The sequence below is a fragment of the Magallana gigas genome, chromosome 5 (assembly GCF_963853765.1).
Source record: "Magallana gigas chromosome 5, xbMagGiga1.1, whole genome shotgun sequence".
In the NCBI taxonomy this organism is placed as follows: domain Eukaryota; kingdom Metazoa; phylum Mollusca; class Bivalvia; order Ostreida; family Ostreidae; genus Magallana; species Magallana gigas.
The window spans coordinates 54,302,421-54,322,797 of record NC_088857.1 but is presented as its reverse complement, the minus strand read 5'-3'; the positions used below and the strand labels follow the sequence as shown (position 1 = coordinate 54,322,797).

Sequence of the window (20,377 nt, the reverse complement as noted above, 5' to 3'; positions counted from 1 at the left end):
TTGAACATTTTACTTTACATTTGCGTTTTACGACAGTAATGCGCAATACCCTGCGCAGAGGGCGCAAAATTTTAAACCCGCTACCGACCTTAATATTCGACTTTATACATGTACATACTGGGCATTTTACGCGCCTTATCCATTCATCTTCTACGGAAAACAGCTACGATATTCATCACAAATTTATTCCACCGAAACTTTTTCAAACGTACACAGATTCTGTATTTTTGTGTTTTTCAAACAGATTGAGAAATATTTCCGCAGCACCTTGTCCTTCTGCTATCAAAAGGACGCGTTCACAGTCATCAAAGTAACAATAATGACCGATCCCTATTAGCGTCAGGTACTTGGGAACAAAGTGTGAGTACTGTGATGGATACCGGAACAAGAAACTCAATCTATCCAGAAGTTTTAACGCAAGGACAATCAAATTAATGATGTTTTCTTGTACATGTCCGTGGTACTGCAGGGTCTGAAAACTTCCTGTGTACGGTTTGACGCCCAAATACAACCTTCTCCGTTGATCATGTGACGTCACATTTGATATCTGCAACTTGACGGCGCTCTCAGCAGATGAGAGAACTACGGCGGGAGTCTCATTGTCGTCTGTCCCTGGGTTAATCCGTTTCTGGATTCTCTTTGGCCGTTTGTTTGGTTTGTTTTCCGGGTGGCAAGAAAATACTCTGAACACGCTGATGGTTTCCGGGGCGACAATGGCGGCTTGTTCAGTCAGGTGCAGCACTCGGGACAAAAGAGGCACAATGTAGTCTTCCTCGTGCACTAGAGGGCCGAGGGGCGCCTGTTTTTTCACGTTCATTTTCATAATATTGGTATGCTTAAGTGCACGCTGTCGAACGATTCCTTACGTTTTTAAAGATGCCACAATTTAGGATTTTCCAGAAATCGGTACAGGCCCCTCAGTTTTCTTTTATTCACTCTCTACTCAACAAATGCATCAATGAAATGAGAATTAAACTCAGGTTCAAGGAAAAGTCACAAAATGTTGACAGTCTACATTAAATCAGGCCAATTATAAACTAGGGTGTGCTAAACTAAGCGCCTCAGCTGTGCTTAAAATACAAATCTTGCTAATTAAAACTATTCATACTAAATTCACATTTATTTTATGTAGTGTTAACATATAAAGCAATAAAGGTTATGAAAATTAAAATGATTTGTATGAAAAATTTATTTCACTGTCTCAGTTTTCACTTTATTATTCAATATAGTCTATGAATGAAAAGCATTACCATTTAATCATTGAATAAACAGAACTATTCTTTATAATTGTTAAAACAAGAAAATAACAACAAACTTGTACACATTCATTTATGAAATTAATGAAAACAAAAAATGAAAGATTTCAGTCAACATAATACATTTTAACTGCAAAGCAAGAGTGATCTTTCTTGTTGTTTCATAAAAATCTATCAAGCACTTTCTTAATACAGTCAGTCTTAAAATGACAGTATATTACAGAGAATGACTGTATACTAGTATAACAGTCTTTGTAGGTAACGTCTAGAACATGTATAAACACAATATAACACTTCATGGAGAATAAATCAGCTAAAACTGGTTTTCTTTATGGCCGACATCAAATCAGCATAATCAGTTGTCACCATGAATCGTTGATTTGGAAGGAGCCCAAGTGACTATATGGCACCAAACTTTCCCTACCTATAATCATGAGCATCAAATAAGGTTGTTTTAATTGTAGCAGTATTCTCAGGTATGATGCTTTCATGTTTTTATTATGGACCCCAGGTAAATTAACATTGCATCTAGTGATGTGTCAACATTGTATTAAATGATGAAAGGTTAATCTCAAAACCCTGATGATTGACTAGGAAATCACCAAAAAATACTTAAAATCAATGTATAAAATTATTATATGTAGTTATGTATGCAAAATGAAGATAACAGTACCGGTACATGATGTCACATATAACAATATTATACTATATTCAAAGGAGAATGTTTTCGTGAAATCATTATAATTTTACCGCCCCTTTCTGCCATATAGTCATTTGGACTTGATAAAGACGTCGTACAGTAGTTTGAGTGACAGAACTAGTACGGTGGGATACAGAATGTAGGATCGCGTCTTATCATTGTCCTCTAAATCCTGCACACGACGCGTGAGCTTGGCTACTGCATTTCTCAACTGCGTATTCTCATCCAAGTCGTTCATTAACAGCGAATCATTGATGGAGTCGCCAGGTAGGAAAGGAATAGGCTGCCTCGAATGCACCTCTCTAGAATCACAGTAAAATCAACAGTTGTATTTTGGTTTTATATGTATATTCAAACATATATTTGTATATTTAGGAATGTGTTTTAGTCATGAGTATGTGTTCCTTTGAAATGAAAAAAGCCACATTTAAAATAATTTTCAAAATGGATGCAAAACGACAAAGAAGTTTTAAAATTTAAAAAATCTTCCTTTGTTGAATCAGTCATTTAGCAGATCAATACTGGTGTACACAATAGTTTGGTATTAGGAATATCAGACTCAACAGACTATCTTTGAAAATGTATCGGTTAATTATAGGGAAATGTTATAAAGGATCTCTCATGATTTGTGATTGTAATGATTTTTCCCCTGAGCAGTTCTTTACATCAAATGGTTTAATCTCTTTTGGGTAGATAAATCTCATTGTGATAGCTCAGATTTAAAAGATCTTAATGTAACTTAAAAAATTTACTGAGACATTACAGCAGTTATACAGCAAAAATTGATAACATACATGATATCAATGGCATGTTGGTGCAAACATGTGATAATATAACTGTATGCCCGATGCAATTTTTTTATGAAAAATTTCTGTAAATGCCAAGTAATATCACTTCATTGCAGTAACCATAAATTGTTATCCAAAATACAGTTGTTTTGAGTCACCTGTAACATTCTTAACAAATCGTTGCAAAATTTTATGGCAATATAACGAATTGGATATAACAATTTACGGATACAGCAAACTGATTTTGAGTCCCGTAGAGGTGAATAAAGACGAATTCAACAACATTTTATAATAATGAATTTCTTTACTGTTTAAAAAGTTTGCACTACCATTTTAATTAATAGCCTGAATGTATATATTTTCTCTTAAATTCTTTAATTTACAATCTGATTATTAAAGGTATCAAAAGAATGTATTTTCATTCTAAGTCTTTATTAGCAAAAATTGGTAAAAAAAAACCCCATGTACATGTTTATAGTGAATTCACTATAGTTATCGATAAACGAAGCCGTTATACCTATAAACTAATTGAGGATATAACAAAGTAAATCAATTTGTCCCTAGGACTTCTCTATAGCCAAGTTTTACTATATGTGTCTAAAGCTAATACGATTAGAACGTACCCATTGGGTACGAATTGGCGAGAGGAATGATTCTGTGACAAGTTGGTATCCCTCTCCTCTTCATATTTCTCCTCTAACATTGGAAAGTTCATCGTCTCTTCCATCGTCAAGGTTCTAGGAGGTGTCCGAAGTCCAACATAGTGCATATATGGTCCTGTTTTGTCTAGGTCTAACTCTTGAAACCCGTGTCTGCCTCCAAGGTGTTTTCCTTCACCTAGTGTGAAATATCAGCGCATTTAGAGAAAAACTTGTACACAAAGATTCATACAAACACACACATTTTATTGATTACAAATGTATCTTTAAACCTTCACAAATTACATTAAAGGGAAAATGGCATTGAACCATTTTAAGGCAAAATTCCAGCATTTAAAATATAAAAGCCCAATATCAACAGTTTCAGAAAAAAAGTTTACGCTCTAACAAAGCTATGCAATTTTACAATAATATAATGTTCAGGTTCACCCTATTGATTGATTTAAAAAGAAATACATCATAAAATAGAGTTGTCCCATGTTTCTCATGAGCATCAGAGGGCACTTTATATAGGGCACTATATTACAAAATATAGAATGCTTCTGTGACAGATTAAATAATCCGACCAATGTCAATGACTCTGACCTGCCACCATGATTCTGTCAGGGACCCTCATGTCTGTGAAGGAGGTGAGATCGGGCTCGGACACCCCACGGTTCTCTGGTCTGACCCCCTCCACTCCCACCAGACTGTAGGGCACTTGCATCTTGCTGCTGATCTGACTGATGAAGTCGGGATCGTAGGATTCCGGCTGGACGTCACTGTAGTCTGAGGGCATGCTCTGTACCCGGGGGCGGGGAAACTCCTGTAAATATTATTAACTATAAAAACCTGACGTCTTATCATTTATTGACTGTCAATGATATTTTTAAAAAACATGTCCTATTTTTTATAGCTGAATAAACAATCTATTAAATGTAAATATTCTCATTATCAGATTATTTCCTGTACAGCTAATCAGTCACGTACAGCTCTGTAACTCTGGCGAGCCCCTGTGCTCTGGCGGATATATGGACTGTCGACCTGGCTTTTTTAAGCAGAGCCTCAGTTCTGTAGCTATTGTAGGACATATATATATATACATACATTTTTGATGACAATATTTTAACATTGACTTTCATTTCAGCTACGGTCATCTGAATGCTACAGTCAGTACGCCTGACAGTTATGAAGGAAACATGTTTCTAGCTCTATCGTAACTCGATTATTTAAATTACCTCGTCACTCATTTCTGATGACTGGTCTGAAATGATTGTAGCTGTTGACTCGACTCGGTGTTTCCCGTAAGTTTCACCTTTCAGCCATCATTATGTGCACAAATAGTAATGACGGAGGGACTATATTAAAGTTGAATCTTGTACGGTTATTTCCGAATAAATTAACAGAATGTAGGACCCATATGGTATCACATCCTATTAAAAATACGATCAGTTGATGTGAACCATAGGGTTATATTCAAAAATAAAATTTTATGATAATACGTTTTGGAGTGTATAGTTTTAAATTGATTCCGGAAATATTTTTGTTTCATAATTTTTTTAGAGTTTAGTCCCAAATGATAAGAGCGGGAAAATATAAAAAGATGGTTTGGAAAATACAACGATATGCAAGACAGAAAACTGTTCACAAAGGGGGTGATTCCATTGAATGGGAAGTATGTATGTAAGGTTCTTTTCTATTTAAGTTTGGCGACTCTAATTCAAATGGTCTATGTTTTCTACCTAAAATGAATTTCTATATGTAGGAATGTGATAAACATTTAACCTTAGAGCTGAGGATTCACCAGGGAAACTTGACCTTGACCCAAGACAAAACAATCAGGGTAACGGCGATGATGCTATATCATGAAAAATACCACTGTGTCACAAACTGAAAGGAAAGTTGCAACTTCTCAACTCTCGGCAATTTATAGGCTACATTGGATGAAACTGAAATCTCACTATCATTACCTGTGATCACAGGCACCTGCCTTTACGTATAATTGTTCTCATATTAAATGTAAAAGTATACCCTCTGTCTTATAATACACTTACATTATTATTTTAAGGTAGGATTATATATTTTTCAAAATTATGAGAAAAAAAAGTCAGGTGTCTGTGCCATATTGATACTGCAGGCAGCGTTGTAAGTAAAGTAATTAAATAACACGATATTGATGATAAACATCATCACATTTAAAGAACGATCGTGATTACCATTACAGCAGTACATTATCATGATTTAGAAACCCTTTATACTTTAGCGTTGTTTTGCACATTCATTCATTCCTTTCTCAACTTTCTGTTACAGGAGAGTTACAGCCTGGCTTCCCCCTCCCCCGCACTCCGGGCCGTGGCCAGGGGCGACACGATGCTGGTCATCTACAGACTCAAGGTCACAGACAACCTCTAGTTAATACACTTGTATTACACAAAACAAATTACTTCGATCAGTCGTGTGTTGGGGGGGGGGGGGGGTGGAGCGTGGGTTATGTCAACAATTTACTTCATGTTTGGTCAGTTTTGCGCGTACTTGGATTCTGGGTAGTATTTGGGGTTGTTGTAATTATTGAACATTTATTCTACAATTTACCCATGATGTCATTTATTGTTCTCTGAGTATTCCACAATTGAGTTTTCGGTCTATAAACTGCGGGGGAATTAAATGGTAACGGATTACAGAAAACCTGTAATTTGCTCTTTGAACAGTAATGTAACTACGCAAGGGGTCTGTCAACAAGTTTTACTGATAAATGCTGTCAATTTTGACAAGTATCGACAAGTATCATGTTCCATTGTAGGATAACACGCATCGATTTCGCGTGAAGTTTTCAGGGGGAGAAAACCCCTGCCAGGAGTGTGCGAGGCTGATGTCGGAGTTCTTTCCTGTGAAAATCTTGCCCAACTCGACCGAAACTTCACAGGTACATATGTAACATAATTATAATTAATTACAATGTACATTTAATTTTGGATTTCATAAATCAGAAAGAGATTTTCCTAGAAAGGAATAAATGTAATAAAGAGTAAGATATAGGTAAGTATTAGTTTGGGGACCTAAGTTTTCTTTTCTTTTTTTTTGCATGTCAGCCAGAATTTGACTGTCCACCTCTTTTCTCGGACCGGGGGGGGGGGGGGGGGGGGGGCTCGTGTAACAAATCAGGGCAGTTCGTTTCCAAAAGAAACCCCTTCGAATTCAGAGCATCTATTCCACTTTCAGACAAGTCAAGACAGCTTCATTTTCATAACAGCTGGATCTCTTTTATTATTTCAGTTGATATATTTTTAATGCATATATCAACTGTTGATGTAATATTTTCAGACCATGGTCATTCATTGTGTCGCTATCATAGAGTTCTTTTTTTATTCATTTCCGATGTATTTTTGCAGTCTATATCGCTTCACAGTCTTAATGCTGTGTAAAAATCTTGATTGATTGAGAACATCATGTCAAGAACGAAAGTCTGGTGTAATGATATTAATTTAAAAAACGTCAAAGAATACAAAATATTTCTGAAAAAAATGTATCAATTCAAAATAGTAAATCAACACGACCCCCCCCCCCCCCACCTCGTTTAATTTTATTAAATAACTTATTTTGAAAAAAAATATAAATAGACTTAAATTTTCATGTACTTTGAGATAATAAAGTTGACGACATTTGATACAATCTACTTTCTCCAAATTCAAGAACTTCCCAACAATATGACTGCACTGTTACAACGCACTTTGAAAAATTACGCACTTTGAAATTTTTTCAAAGTGCGTTAATTTTGGGACCAAGTCAACGCACTATGGAAAAAAATTGTTCAGTCAGGGTTTAGTCAATATATACAATAAATGATTGTTTGAACCTTGTGTAGCTTAATTTAAAAAAGAACCCATTTCATTCTCAGCTAACTTGATAGACAGTTGTAGATGAGAATTTTTTTCTCATAAGACAATATCGACAATTTACACACAAAGAACAATTCGGGAGATTTGAATTATCCAAATATGACATAAACTTCATCGCTTAGCAAATGCATTTTCCTATTTTGAGTATGCAGCAAATTTACTTCTTATCTGGTATATTGAACTATGCAAGAACGAATATGATTTGTATATATTGATAGTGGAGATCAATATATAACATATTTCAACTGGCTTATTGTATGTGCTTGTAAACAAACATAATATGATAAAAGGATACGTTAGTTATGTTTATCAAAAACAATATAATCTTTTAGAAGATCAGTGCGAGAAAAAAAACCCACATCCTAATGCTCATTTAAAGTTTATAATAATTTAAGGTTTGTTAGTGTTATTTCTTTTTATTTTGAAGTGATTTATTTGATTAGAAAATAAACACAGAATGTTGAAACTCTTATAGATTCTTTAACATACCAATGGAGAAATTATTGTTTGGCCAGCTCGTTTTTTCAATATCACTACATGTACTTAAGCTTAATTTACAACAGAGCATATTTCTTTTTCCGCTCTAAAGCATTTAAGTTGCTGAATATCGTATGTTTTGGAAGGAAAAATGAGGGGTACGTGTCCTTCTTCCTGTAATTAAGTAAATGATGCACTGGTGATTGACCGGTATCTTTGGCTAACCCCCACCCCCACCCTACCCCCATCTCCGTGCTCAAATACGGTAAATTATAGATTCACCAGTGTTAACAAATCATCATACTATCAACAAATTAGAAATTAAACTCCAAAATTTGTGATTTATACATTTTTTTTCAAAGTGCGTTAAGAGTGCCGATACTAAAAAATGTTGATGTACCTTCTTAACGCACTTTGAAAAAAAAATTCAAAGTGGGTTAACTTGGTCCAAAATTTAACGCACTTTGAAAAAGTTTTTCCAAGTGTGTTGATTTGGTCCCAAATTTAACGCACTTTGAAAAAAAATTGCGTAATTTTTTCAAAGTGCGTTGCCACACTGCACTTCATTTAGTATCTGGAAGTATTTGTCAATCAATTGCTAAAATGATTTCGGAGGATTTCATCTTGAACTATAATTTCAGATTCATTTCATTGGGGACTATCGTTTTTCTGATTTAATGATTAAGATATCATTACTTTTCAGCGTGAAGTCAGCGAAAGCTGCACAGATAAGGCGGTGTTGGAGGGAGAAATCACACTGGCTAGAATGGCCGAGGTACGCCGTCTCTAATGAGTAACTGAAAATATGAACGAGCACAGAACCAATATTTATTTTTCATAATATTGCTAATAATGACAGAGCTCCAAGGAGAAAATTATTTTCGTTCTGGCAAATTCATCAGATGAATACTGTGGAAACTAGTTACAATGGCGTTCCAGATGACAACAAGAGCAGGGCAGAAGCCTTATAGGGGCCCCACTATTTATCTCCTACCTTTTACATTACATGCTTCTGTATCGATTTTCTGCCATGCATGCTAGTATTGTTCATTATTTATTTATTTCAAACGTAAAAAAAGGTTGTTAGTGGAGCGACAACAGAGCGACTTTGGACGACGTACGACAGAACTCGATCGATGGAGGGCGTTAAACTGAACAGCCTCATCAAACTCTGCCTGGCTGATCCAAGCTTTCCCGCCTACGTGGAACAAGTTGAAAAGGAACTGAAAAAAGTCAAAGATGAGATGAAGGCCTAAAGACAATCTCCATAATTAAAGATATCGGCGAATATATTGTGATTTGCTGTGGCTTCATTGAGAGACTAACTCTGCTTCCTCTGTAGTCCTAAGCCCGCACTGACTTCAAGAAATGTAAATGTGTATTGATCGGAGTCGTTTATCTTGAAAGCGATTAAATCGTCTTCTTTTGTAACGACGGTGCATCAGAATTATCTGTTCTCTTGGCTCTTTTATATTCTTAAAATTTACGCTGTAAATAAAGAATACTGAAAAGTTTGAATCCAAATAGTTCTTAAAATAGCGAATAAATCAAGTGCTTCAACTATTTCACGAAAAATTATATCTAAATGGTGTTAATTGTCGAATAAAAAGGAAATTGCTCGATTGCGTTTTCTCGACTCATCAGGGTAGTGTCGATTTCTCGATAAAACAGGTCTGTATTCGATTTCTCTATAAATCAGGTCTGTATTCGATTTCTCGATTCATCAGGTCTGTATTCGATTTCTCGATAAAACGTAGTCTGTATTCGATTTTTCGATAAAACAGGATAATAACCGATTTCTCGATACAACGGGGCTGTATTCGATTTCTCGAAATTCAATTTGCAACTTGTAATATCTCTCATAGAGTACTTGATGTAGTGTTTCTTTGAAGGTATTGAGTCAGTTCATAAATTCAATGACGCAGCTATCTACGGTCTTGTATTTATCAATGCGATTCAATTTTGAGATAGAACGTAGTTACTTAGAACAGAACCAATACCGGTAGTTTCTGTACAATACTGATGTGAGTTAATACAATCTTTTTGGTTCATACGGACTATCAATTAAAAAAAATTTCTGAATTTTTTTTTTTCAAATATCATATAACTTTTCGCAATGTTTACCAAAAGTTTCCTAATAGTTAATACCCTCATGAACAACCAATGAAAGCATATCATTGATTAAATATTGCATCGCTAATTAATGTTGTATTGGATTACATGTACTTTGGAGTCTTGGTGGAAACATGCAAAGTGACAGTGTATCGTCGGCTCATTTTATATCATGAAAGTGCACCGCAAAAGCTGACGTAGTATATATAATAGCTATACATGCAATTTGATGCTCATTGACTGGACGTGAACGTTACAAAGAAGTCTCCGGTGTCTGTAAATCGAGTTCTCCACTTGGTTTGCATCAGCATATGAGGACGATCCCGATGTTAAAAACGAACATGGATAAAATATCAAAGAAATACATTGCTGGTTTCAATTTAAAATCGCTTTATTGCAGGTTTTAATAAAACATATAAAAAAGTAAAGGTGAAGCCACAAGATCGATCAGATGAAAGGCACTGTATACACATCAAATGGAGTTTCCTAGAAACGTTGAATTTAACCCGGGGCCGAAATCCCAGCAATTTCACGTCTCCGAGACTCGGATAGCTGCAGATTTATTTTTCCACATCAGAATATCGATTTTAAAAGCAGCATATCGGTATTCCAAGGAAGTTATTTGAGATAATTGCAGTTAGAAACGTCAAAGGAAAAATCATGCAGATATACGTATTTAAAGATAATGAAATTGACTTGAGCGTGCGCGAAACAATATAAATCGCGTGCATGTAGAAACTTGCAAAAAGGATTTTCAATTACGCATATCTTGTCTGGCATTCTACGGGAGATATCGTTGGTTTCTTGTGCTAGGAAAAAAATATGTATTTAAAAAAAATGGCGCCAGTTTCTGACACTTTAATGGCGACCATGGCCTGTTCTTTCAGTAGATGGCGTGTGGTCCAGCATGTCCTTAAAGGACAAGGAGTTTTGACAGAATTGTCCCTTTGGCCATATTGTACCCTGTCAGGACTTGATCGAACAGGTCGCATTGTTGGAACATGGCTGTAAAAGAGTAATAAAGTTTAGTCAGCATTAATTGGGAAATAATTCAAGAGAAACAACACTCATTTAATCATGACGTCCTTATGATCAACATTTGCATAATTTAATATATCTATTATGTAAATACAATTTCTTGAAACAACAAATATGTATATAGTGCAACTTCCACCTATACCTAACTGTTAAATCCGTATACTCGTGTGATCCGAAGATGAAAAAAGGAGTTTGTGCTATCTTACTCGCCTGTGTACAAACAATATGAGAACTGTCTATTGATTTATAAATATTTGGGATATTGAGTATATAAGTTGTACTGTCATAAGTGAGAATGATCAAATAAAATTGCAGGTATGTACTCAAGCGAGTTGTAAAACTGCTTGATCCGATTTTTGGTTACTCAGGTGGTTTTCTTATGTAAACTAGCTGTAAAAATGATAAACTTTTCAAAAATGAGAGGAGCATTGACACAAAATATTGTTTCGGTTATGTAGAGAAATCCCAGATGAAGCCATATTCATATCTATACGAGTTGTGTTTTAATAATAAAAAAAAAAACCTAATGAATTATTAACTTGGCTTTGGTTAAACGTGAGGACGGTGAGGTGATGTTACTTCGAAGTACCTGCATGCTTTTTCGTATCTAGAGTCGTTCTATTGGGTAATTTATGTTTATATACATGAATAACATTATATATAAAACTATAAATATATAGCTGCAGTATTTCTGCAAACACAAAATGATTGTGCACTATAACGTCTAATGTAAAAAAAAATTGCGCTGTGAGAATAACGTTCACACCAGATGTAAAAATACGTTTTGCAAATTACATAATTTACAAATGTTTGTTTACTTCTCTAAGAGTTTGTACGTGTTAGACAAATCTGAACCTTGGGCGTGTCGACAGAACGCCACAGAAATTCATGAATACTTATACAGCCACTGTGTAAGAATGTGTTCAAAGCAATCCCGCAAATTGTACCACTGTGGTTTAAATTGGGAGGGGGGGGGGTTGTTTCAAAGACATTACTCTGCAGTGTCTACTTTTTCTGTTGAAGAACTTTGTGCGATTTATTGGGTCCCATAAATGATCAAATGTCTTTGTTCGAACAATTTTGTATAAAGAAGCTTTCTTGTAAATATTGGCATTTTTGCTGCAGAGGATCTTCAGGGAAATATTAATTTTTTTTAGATCATACCCATTCTATTGTCGGTTTTTATATCATCATCTCTTTGACCTTCATTTGATCAATTCAGATCCCAATAACCATGTTTTGTGCCAACTTTTTATGAAAATTGGTCATATGTATCCGAAGAAAAAGGCTAAATCACTTCAACTTTACACACGAACAACGGGTGAAAAGAGAATCTCACTTACATCTATAGGGTTGATAAAAAACTTTCTAAAATGTATCATATATAATCTATGTTCATTGACAGGTGCATAGAATTACGATGTGCGCACACGAGAGTCTACGTGTTCGATTGATGATTCTAGATGGCTCTGCGTTGTCTCTGACCAGCTTGGGTTTTTGCTAATCAGGATAAAAGTCAAGTGTGTCCAATAGAAAAATCTCTGTCTAGGAAATCAATCGAACACGCTGACGTTAACTGAATTTCTTATAATAAAATTTTCTATTCAATCCTTTGCAATGTTTATAAATGCACCATATTATTTTTCGTGTGTGTTTAACAAATGACATATATAGATATACAGGTGTTAACAAAAGAAATACTAGTATACGTGCATTAAATTGTCTTCATATATCAGTGATTGTTACATCAAATACAGGGTAACAGTCCACGGTGATCGATAAGTGATGAATTTTACCGGCGAATGGTAAAACCAACTAAATCAAATGTGATTGCAATAGAATTGTCTCCATCCTGTAGAGCTGGCGGAAACTTCCGTGTGAACGGTCAATACTGAGTGCATCAGTCACGGACTGACTGTGATACATACAGTACCGAACACGGCCTCCACAGGACGGCCTACACGGGCAATGGGAAGTGTTGGGCATGCTTACAGTGATATTGAATGAATTCTGATTACCACACCTGACTATTTCCTCCTGGACATGGTTTGCTGGCAAGAACACAACCAGACACAATCAACATCTACTGATATCGACTCAGACCAATTACAGAGAAGTCAAACCGAAAGAGTCATTGATTAGACAATATATGTCAGTGTGACCTACTTACCGTGGAGGAGGGTGACGGCTCATCTGTCGGGTCATTGTCGCCCACTGTAAAACAGCATCACAATACAGTATAATTTGTGATTCTCTCAATGTTGAGTTTTTATTAATGATACATATCAAATAAAAATTTAAAGAATATGATACATATCAAATCAAACTTATCAAAAAATTATTCGAATGTGTTGTAAAAAACGAATGCAAAAAATATTTATGGTTTATGAAACAATTGGTTTTTATTTCATTTGAAAATGATATCTTAACAAACGTACACATGCATGTAAAATCGCGCCAAAGCCCAAATATATACATTTTTGTAAGTTTAAAAATAAGTGTTATAGATCTGTAGCAAACAGTCTTAAACATGTCAGCTTCCGAGAACTGTTTTACAATCTAATTACCGAGGCTTCAAATTACACGTATAGACTACATATCTACAATCCGTATTATCGAAGTTTAAAAATAGAAATAGAGATCGGCACACCAGACAGTTAAGGCTTCGACTTACATTGATCGGCCTTCTATCCGGACCATTGCCATTTCATTGTACATATAAAATTCAGACTGTTCCGGACTACAGAGGTTTTACTGTATTAATACAATCCGGACTACAGAGGTTTAACTGTTTTAATATAACAATCCGGACTATAGAGGTTTTACTGTATTAATACAATCCGGACTACAGAGGTTTTACTGTTTTAATAAAACAATCCGGACTATAGAGGTTTTACTGTATTAATACAACAATCCGGACTACAGAGGGTTTACTGTATAGATCTAAAATCTGGATAATAGAGGTAATACTGTAGTTTACAATCCAAATAAGTGCATAGAGACGTTTTACCGAATAAATGAAAATTCCGGAAAACGATGGTTTATTGTAAGTATTTTAAAAATCTGAATATCTAGTTTTTTCTGTATAAACCTTATTCCGAAACATTGCGTTTTTACTGCACAAATCTTCATCTTAGAAACTGCAGGTTACACTGTATATATACACAGTCCTGACAATATCGTGGACTTAGTGTATTATTCTACAATCCGGACTACCGAGAGTGGTACAGTAAGCTCTGGCACGATAAAGGCCCTCACTGGAATATCCTCATTGAGACGTTAAGCAACGCATTCGATCATTCAGTGAAGAGCTACCATGCAATGTAAATATCATGGTCGATTCAGTAAATGCTCTGTCATTTGCAAGGCATCAAATTGTGCTACATGTATATTCAGCTACATGTGTTCGATTTTCTTCGTGCATGAGTCCTAATCGGGCGCGTTTTTACCGTTATGGCTGAGACGTCCATGTTTATAAAGTGCTCTAAATTAGCAGGACTTAATTTCCATAACTTATCGTCATTAGTATTCATATATGCAGTACCATTGATTACAAGCATAGTCCTGTCTTTTGGGGGGCTGCGATGAGCAATCGTTACGGCATTTAAACTCTGACATATTTACGGATTATGTTGAAAATGGCCCCTAATTGTCCGGAAATTTCCCTCTTTTCCGACAGATAAGAAATATCCAACATCCATATGGATCGCAAATCACCCAATATCTGTACCGAGTCTGTGGATGGTGCATATTGTTGACGCCATTATCGTATCATCTCGCACACACCCCGGCATCAGAGACGCGGGGAACTCAAACGCACGTGCTGAATTTGTATACCCGTACCGTTCCGCAACACCGGAATCTGAATCCCAAAGGCTTGACCCACCCCACTTCGCCTACTACTAATGTTTCTTTTAGTTATTCATTCATTAAAACGTAATGCCAATATTTATCTGAACTTTCCTCGGTTTTTTTTATTGTCTTCACATTATTAAGGGTTTTTACAAGTTGAATACATATAAATGATTTTTTAAAGGTCTTGGTGCATAGTAACCATGGTGTTTTTCTTATTAATTTTTTTTAATGAAGTATATCATAAAGCGATGACGGGTGCTTGACGCAGTGCAACTCTGGTGAAGTAGCAGAGGAACCCAGATGAGACTCCGTTCTTGAGATCAATAATTGGAAAGCAGTAATTCATGAATTATTTAAGGATATCTTCATTTTGATGAGAACTATTGATCAACGAATTAGAAATGATCTATTGTTCTATGAGCAAAACAACGTGTGTGTATGTAATTTTACTTATATCTTTTTTTTTTATCTTGTTTCCCCACTTCTATCGATGTAATACCTAGTTTGAATTGTGGGCCGTTTACACAAGGTGTTTATATAGGCCACCAAATGTCACCACTTCTCTATTGTAGATACTCGTCAACTGAGAGAGTAACATTTGTATTGGTTCTTTCATCATTAGATCTACGGTAGATACATCATTTTTATCAAATTCGTTGGTTGAACGTATCTAGAAACTTGAACAATGGCACAGTAATAGAAAACAAATTTGATACTAGACATATAACATTCTGCATTTAATTTTTGCGAGGATCAGTCAGTTGGGTCCCATAACGTATTTATAATTGTGGCCAAAACAATATATATTCGTTCTAATTTTCTGCGAAATCTCAGAGAAAAGTGAAAACCCATCAACATTGACAATGAATTCTCAACCAAAGAAAAATGATAGCACAATGGAGGATATTTTTCTTACAATAGCATTTTCCAAACTGTATAGCAAATTACTGTTATCTGTTAAAAAATATATATATAAAATAAGATTTAACAACCACAAAACTTAACCCAAAGGATGCCTTCGCTTGTACTTACCGATGAAGGAGTAGATGACGCTGACGACGACGGCGACGAAGAGCGTGACGCCGACGGTGATGAAGATGATGTTGAGGATCTTCTTCAGGACGCGGTATTCGTTGGGGTCGTTCAGGAGTTCCTCAGACTCGTGTCCCTTCATGCGATTGTCCTGTAAACACAGGTAGATCCGCTTCCAGATACTTTTGGGTTTTTTCTGGTGGATGGTCATATTAGCGTTTTCGGGATCGGTCAGGGAGATCTCGATCTCGCGCCCGACCATAGTAACGGAGGAGGCGTCCATGGCCATGTTTCGCCGGTTTCCACGGGACCTGTCAGCTAAACCACTTATCTGAGGATCATCGACGAAGGCAGCATCCGCACCCTCCGCCATTCGCATTTGCGGATTATCAACACCGCGCTTGGTCCTTGGGGATTTAGGCAAATTTGTACTATTGTCCGGAGTATCCAAGACTATGAATCGATTATGAACATATCTCACATTATTGTTCAAAATGTTCCGCTGCGGGGAGACTGGGCTGGCGCGCTTTGGTGAGGCACTCACTGCCCCGAGTCTGTCGTCAGACCTGCCTGTGATTCCCAAAGAGTCTTCTGTCACATCTCGTCTCTCCCTCTGTCGTTTGCTTTTGTGATCGTCGCGCGGATGTTCGCGCGCCTTTTTATCTACTACAGCAGACGACAGCTCTATGGCGTTGTCGCCATCCTCTGGCACAGGGCGCGTTCGGCTTGCACTGTGTTTTCCATTCATATCCAAGTCATTACTCGATCTCTCGGTGTTGGGCTCAATAATTACAAACCCTTCAGCGACTCCATTCACACTAACGTTTTCACACACCTGAAAAATCCAAAACAATTCCGTCTAATGAACATTGTAGTCTCACCCCAGGTTCAGAGCCAGTGAAGGCGAAATCCATATACATCAACACCATAGCTCAAAACAGCTTGCAACCAATACACAATAAAAGCGTAATTACTGGAGATTTTTAATTCATCAAACCTTCCCAAGGGGCTGTCTCGTCTAGAGATTTTTTTAAAATTACGACATACAATAACGCTTTCTGAGAGCATATTTTAAGATAGAATTTTAAATAAAACCCTTAATGATAGTTTTCTTTGAATAATTGACAGTGTTTCCCATGCAGGCACTGCAACTTAATACAAAGTGACAGCAATTTGCTTTGTCATCTTCTCCTAGAAAAGTTACATTACACTAACAAACAGGCAAAATGCGGTGCATTGTCACGATTACAGAAAAGTTACAGTATCCGGTTTTTTAAATATGAAAGGAAATATTATGCAGGTACACCTGTATTATGCATTTTCCAATCATGCATGTCACTGCATAATCAAACCTTCGGTTAAGCAGAAAAGGCTTGATAATAATGACATAATAATGATGATGATGATGGTGATGATGATGATGATGATGATGATGATGATGATGATGAAACAAGCAAAAAATTGTCGCTTATCATACCTGTTGAACAAGTATCCGTCAATCTAAATGCACACGGTGGAAACAGAGCTAACGATATCGAGCAGCTGTTGCATGAACTATGTGTGTAGGTTTAATTAGCGGAGAAATGTCATTTTTACTATGCCTGTAACGTTCGATACAAAGCCCCTCGCCATTAACTTTGGGGTGTAATCGTTTAGATCCGCCCCCGCGCGCACTATTACGCTTTCCTCCTGCATGACAATTTCCAAAAAATAATTGTAATACAGAAATTACCCATGAGATAACTGGGACCAGCATCCGTCCTTACTGAAGCCACAGCTTGCCAAAAACAAGACAATTGTTGTTTACATTTAAGTAATAATGATATTCAGTTTTTATAAATGTATTTACGAATATCAATATCTAAAGGGCTGGTTTAATACAACATTGGAAGCTAAATAGGTACAGCCAACATTTGACAAACAAATTAACTTCATTACATTAATTTAATAATTCCATACTGTATGGCAACAACAACTTAATGTGTATTGTCGTAATTACGGACACTTCCGAGACAGTGCGCAGATTCAATTGGTCGTCCTCTGGTCACGTGGGTTTGTGTTCTCTAAATCGTCGAAATAAGAGTCCAATACTTCCATTACACAGGGGTATGTTAAATTGTTACAATGTTTCTAGATGTCTAACGACCTTGGAAAATAATGGGATATAAATTACCATATTGTTACCCGAGAGAAGAATCATGAATTCTAACTCTATAGTGTTGCAACAAAAGTCGACAAGATCGGATTGACTGGGAAAAAAAGCAACAATCGACATCATCCTTTTTAACTGCTAAATATTTCATGGAGTAAAGTTGTAATATTATTGATTTTGGTTGGTGTAATTCGAGATTCCGCCGTGGCATTGTTCGTCACTAGGTGGCGAGGTGTCAGCAGCTTGATACATTCTATAATGACCGCCATTTGTAATCTTACCAACTCCCTCTAGACATCTCCGTTCATATACAAGTAGTCTGGTCCTCTATATATAAGGATTATATATATTCTTATATTGCAATAATGAATTGAAATTCGATGGTGATAAATGTCGAACTATGCTAACATTTATTTTGCATTTGCGTGTAAACTGGCATTTATCAAAATCTCGTATATCATTATTTGATACTAGTAATTGAGATCTCGTAAGCCGGCGAGTTTAGGGCAAATTGATTCAACAGCTATAGAGAAACATCCATTGACGAAAAAGTAATAGGTACGTCATAATCAGTGTCACACCATCATCGCAAACCACTGTCATCAGCACCTACCATCACCACCTTCATCATAATTAATCAGTTCTGTGCGAAAGTCATCAATGATGAGTAAGCTGTCCTCGTTGAAATGTTTTTCTGTTGATGAATATAACGAAGACAAAATTGCTAATAATGAACGCATGGACGGCGCAGCCGGATATACTAAGTACATTGTGGGATGCCAACATGTACATGAAGTCAGATTCACTTTAGTAATGAAGTTAAACGTATAAAGTTACAAGTGACCACGCGTTTCAAGATGAACATAATTTTAATGTTCCGAAATGTAAAAACTATAGTAATAAAGGAGATAATGGGATCGTTACTAACAACTAAATTGAATACTGTCAAGCCGCAAACCAACACAAACTGTTTTGAATCCCAAGGTGACGAAGATCAGCAAGAGATATTCGTTTCTGTTTGAATTAGAACTTCTTGCATTAAAAATCAACACTCTTTTGCTGATTTTGACAATACCAATCGTCGTCAGTCTATACGTGAAAGACATTAGCTCTAAAGCTTTAACAGCAAGTAGCATGGGGGGGGGGGGGCTCCCCCTCCACTTTTTTTACGCAGCAAAGATTTTTCTTAAATTTACATACAAAAAATTGAATTCATAGTATTACATGTACTTTGTTTTGTGCCATTTGGTTTTATTTCATCTAGATAACTTGGATTGCAAATCAATAGAGGTTGCATCACTTGCTGTATAATGCTGCATTTGAATCAGAATTATTGCTGGAAGGACACATCTTGTTGTGGACTTTGAATGAATTTAATAGGTGGTAGACTATTGAATTTTCATGAGGACTCGACATTTTCGCTTTTATTACTATATGTACCAATAAATTCAAAATTCACGACAGGACTGCCTCAGCCCCCCACTTACAGGGTCGCCCTGCTGGTGTGTACTATCGCATGCATTTACGAAGCTGCACGGACATACCTGCTTGAGTCTTTGCCAGGTGAGCTAAAAAGAGCAAAAAACCATATTCCAACTAAGAGAGCGCTCGTACTTACTGTTTCATCTGGCCTCAGCCTATTTTCTTCGTCCATTCCCACCAAATATTATCAAATCACAAATTTCACATGAAAGTTAGCTCCTTAAATGAGCGATCAAAGCGTTAAATGTACCTCGAAATTCTCAACTTAAATTCAAGATACATGTATTGCAAAACAGAAAATATAATTATTCAACAAGAATTCTTTTACTACCCAAGCTAGATAAGTTTGGCCTTATAACTAACATTTGACGAAATCTTATACCGGTATCATGTGCATTCTTCTAAAATCGATAAAGAAAACAAACATTTTCATCCTCTGAATAGGTAATTTAGGATAAACTTACTAGTAGTTTGTTTGTCGCCCCGTAGCCATTTCATTCGGTCTCTTTTTGGTCTTCAGTGGCCCGTGTAAGGAAAACACAAACCAAAGAGGACCCGATTTTCCTCTGAAAGCTAAATCTTTGGGGACATTTAAATAGAAGTGTCTACATATTTCAATATCTGGTACCGGGGACGGATCCATCAGGGGTGGGGTGTCTTGAAAACCACGGCGAACTCTACATACCCAACTGTGTCTTGAAAATTTGTACATTAAAAAAAATATCATAAATAGGAAATTGCGCGCAAAATTGATTTTTCAAACTATTTTTACTTTTAAAATCTAACAGATATTGGTGCGTGTAAAATTGAGATGTGATTTATATTTAAATAGTACGATCGCAAATAAGGCAGAAATAATAGAGGGTCTAGGCGAGTCTCAAACTGTCTGTAGTACTAGACAAGACGTGGAATCAAACACCGACTGATTAACTGAGTTACATACAAATGTTT

At 36.2% G+C, this 20,377-nt stretch overlaps 3 protein-coding genes across 8 annotated transcripts; 1 reads left to right on the top strand and 2 right to left on the bottom strand.

Annotated features, from left to right (window-relative positions):
- Positions 1–1,311: 1,311 nt before the first annotated feature.
- Positions 1,312–4,776, bottom strand: LOC105318773 (mitochondrial fission factor homolog B). 2 transcript variants are annotated; one of them, XM_066083586.1, is made up of 5 exons: positions 4,621–4,776; positions 3,989–4,208; positions 3,368–3,581; positions 2,007–2,258; positions 1,312–1,680 (listed from the first exon to the last, which is right to left on the bottom strand). In XM_066083586.1, exons 1-4 carry the CDS (start codon positions 4,630–4,632, stop codon positions 2,027–2,029), a joined length of 678 nt encoding a protein of 225 aa, XP_065939658.1. In that variant the 5' UTR covers positions 4,633–4,776; the 3' UTR covers positions 1,312–1,680; positions 2,007–2,026. The 2 variants fall into 2 exon arrangements, with proteins under 2 accessions (XP_065939658.1, XP_011414341.2); XM_011416039.4 differs by having other exon boundaries at positions 1,312–2,258.
- Positions 4,777–4,936: 160 nt separating this feature from the next.
- LOC105318772 (meiotic recombination protein REC114) lies at positions 4,937–9,273 on the top strand. Its single transcript, XM_011416037.4, has 6 exons — positions 4,937–5,057; positions 5,148–5,225; positions 5,693–5,776; positions 6,183–6,305; positions 8,459–8,530; positions 8,835–9,273. Exons 1-6 carry the CDS (start codon positions 4,959–4,961, stop codon positions 9,009–9,011), a joined length of 633 nt encoding a protein of 210 aa, XP_011414339.3. The 5' UTR covers positions 4,937–4,958; the 3' UTR covers positions 9,012–9,273.
- Positions 9,274–10,240: 967 nt separating this feature from the next.
- LOC105318770 (uncharacterized) lies at positions 10,241–20,037 on the bottom strand. Of its 5 annotated transcripts, XM_020063509.3 has the most exons (5): positions 19,563–19,709; positions 15,793–16,627; positions 13,076–13,119; positions 12,929–12,956; positions 10,241–10,872 (listed from the first exon to the last, which is right to left on the bottom strand). In XM_020063509.3, exons 1-4 carry the CDS (start codon positions 19,596–19,598, stop codon positions 12,933–12,935), a joined length of 939 nt encoding a protein of 312 aa, XP_019919068.3. In that variant the 5' UTR covers positions 19,599–19,709; the 3' UTR covers positions 10,241–10,872; positions 12,929–12,932. The 5 variants fall into 5 exon arrangements, with proteins under 5 accessions (XP_019919068.3, XP_011414337.3, XP_011414334.3 ...); XM_011416035.4 differs by lacking the exons at positions 12,929–12,956; positions 19,563–19,709 and adding an exon at positions 19,891–20,037; XM_011416032.4 differs by lacking the exon at positions 12,929–12,956 and having other exon boundaries at positions 19,563–19,705.
- Positions 20,038–20,377: the final 340 nt, after the last annotated feature.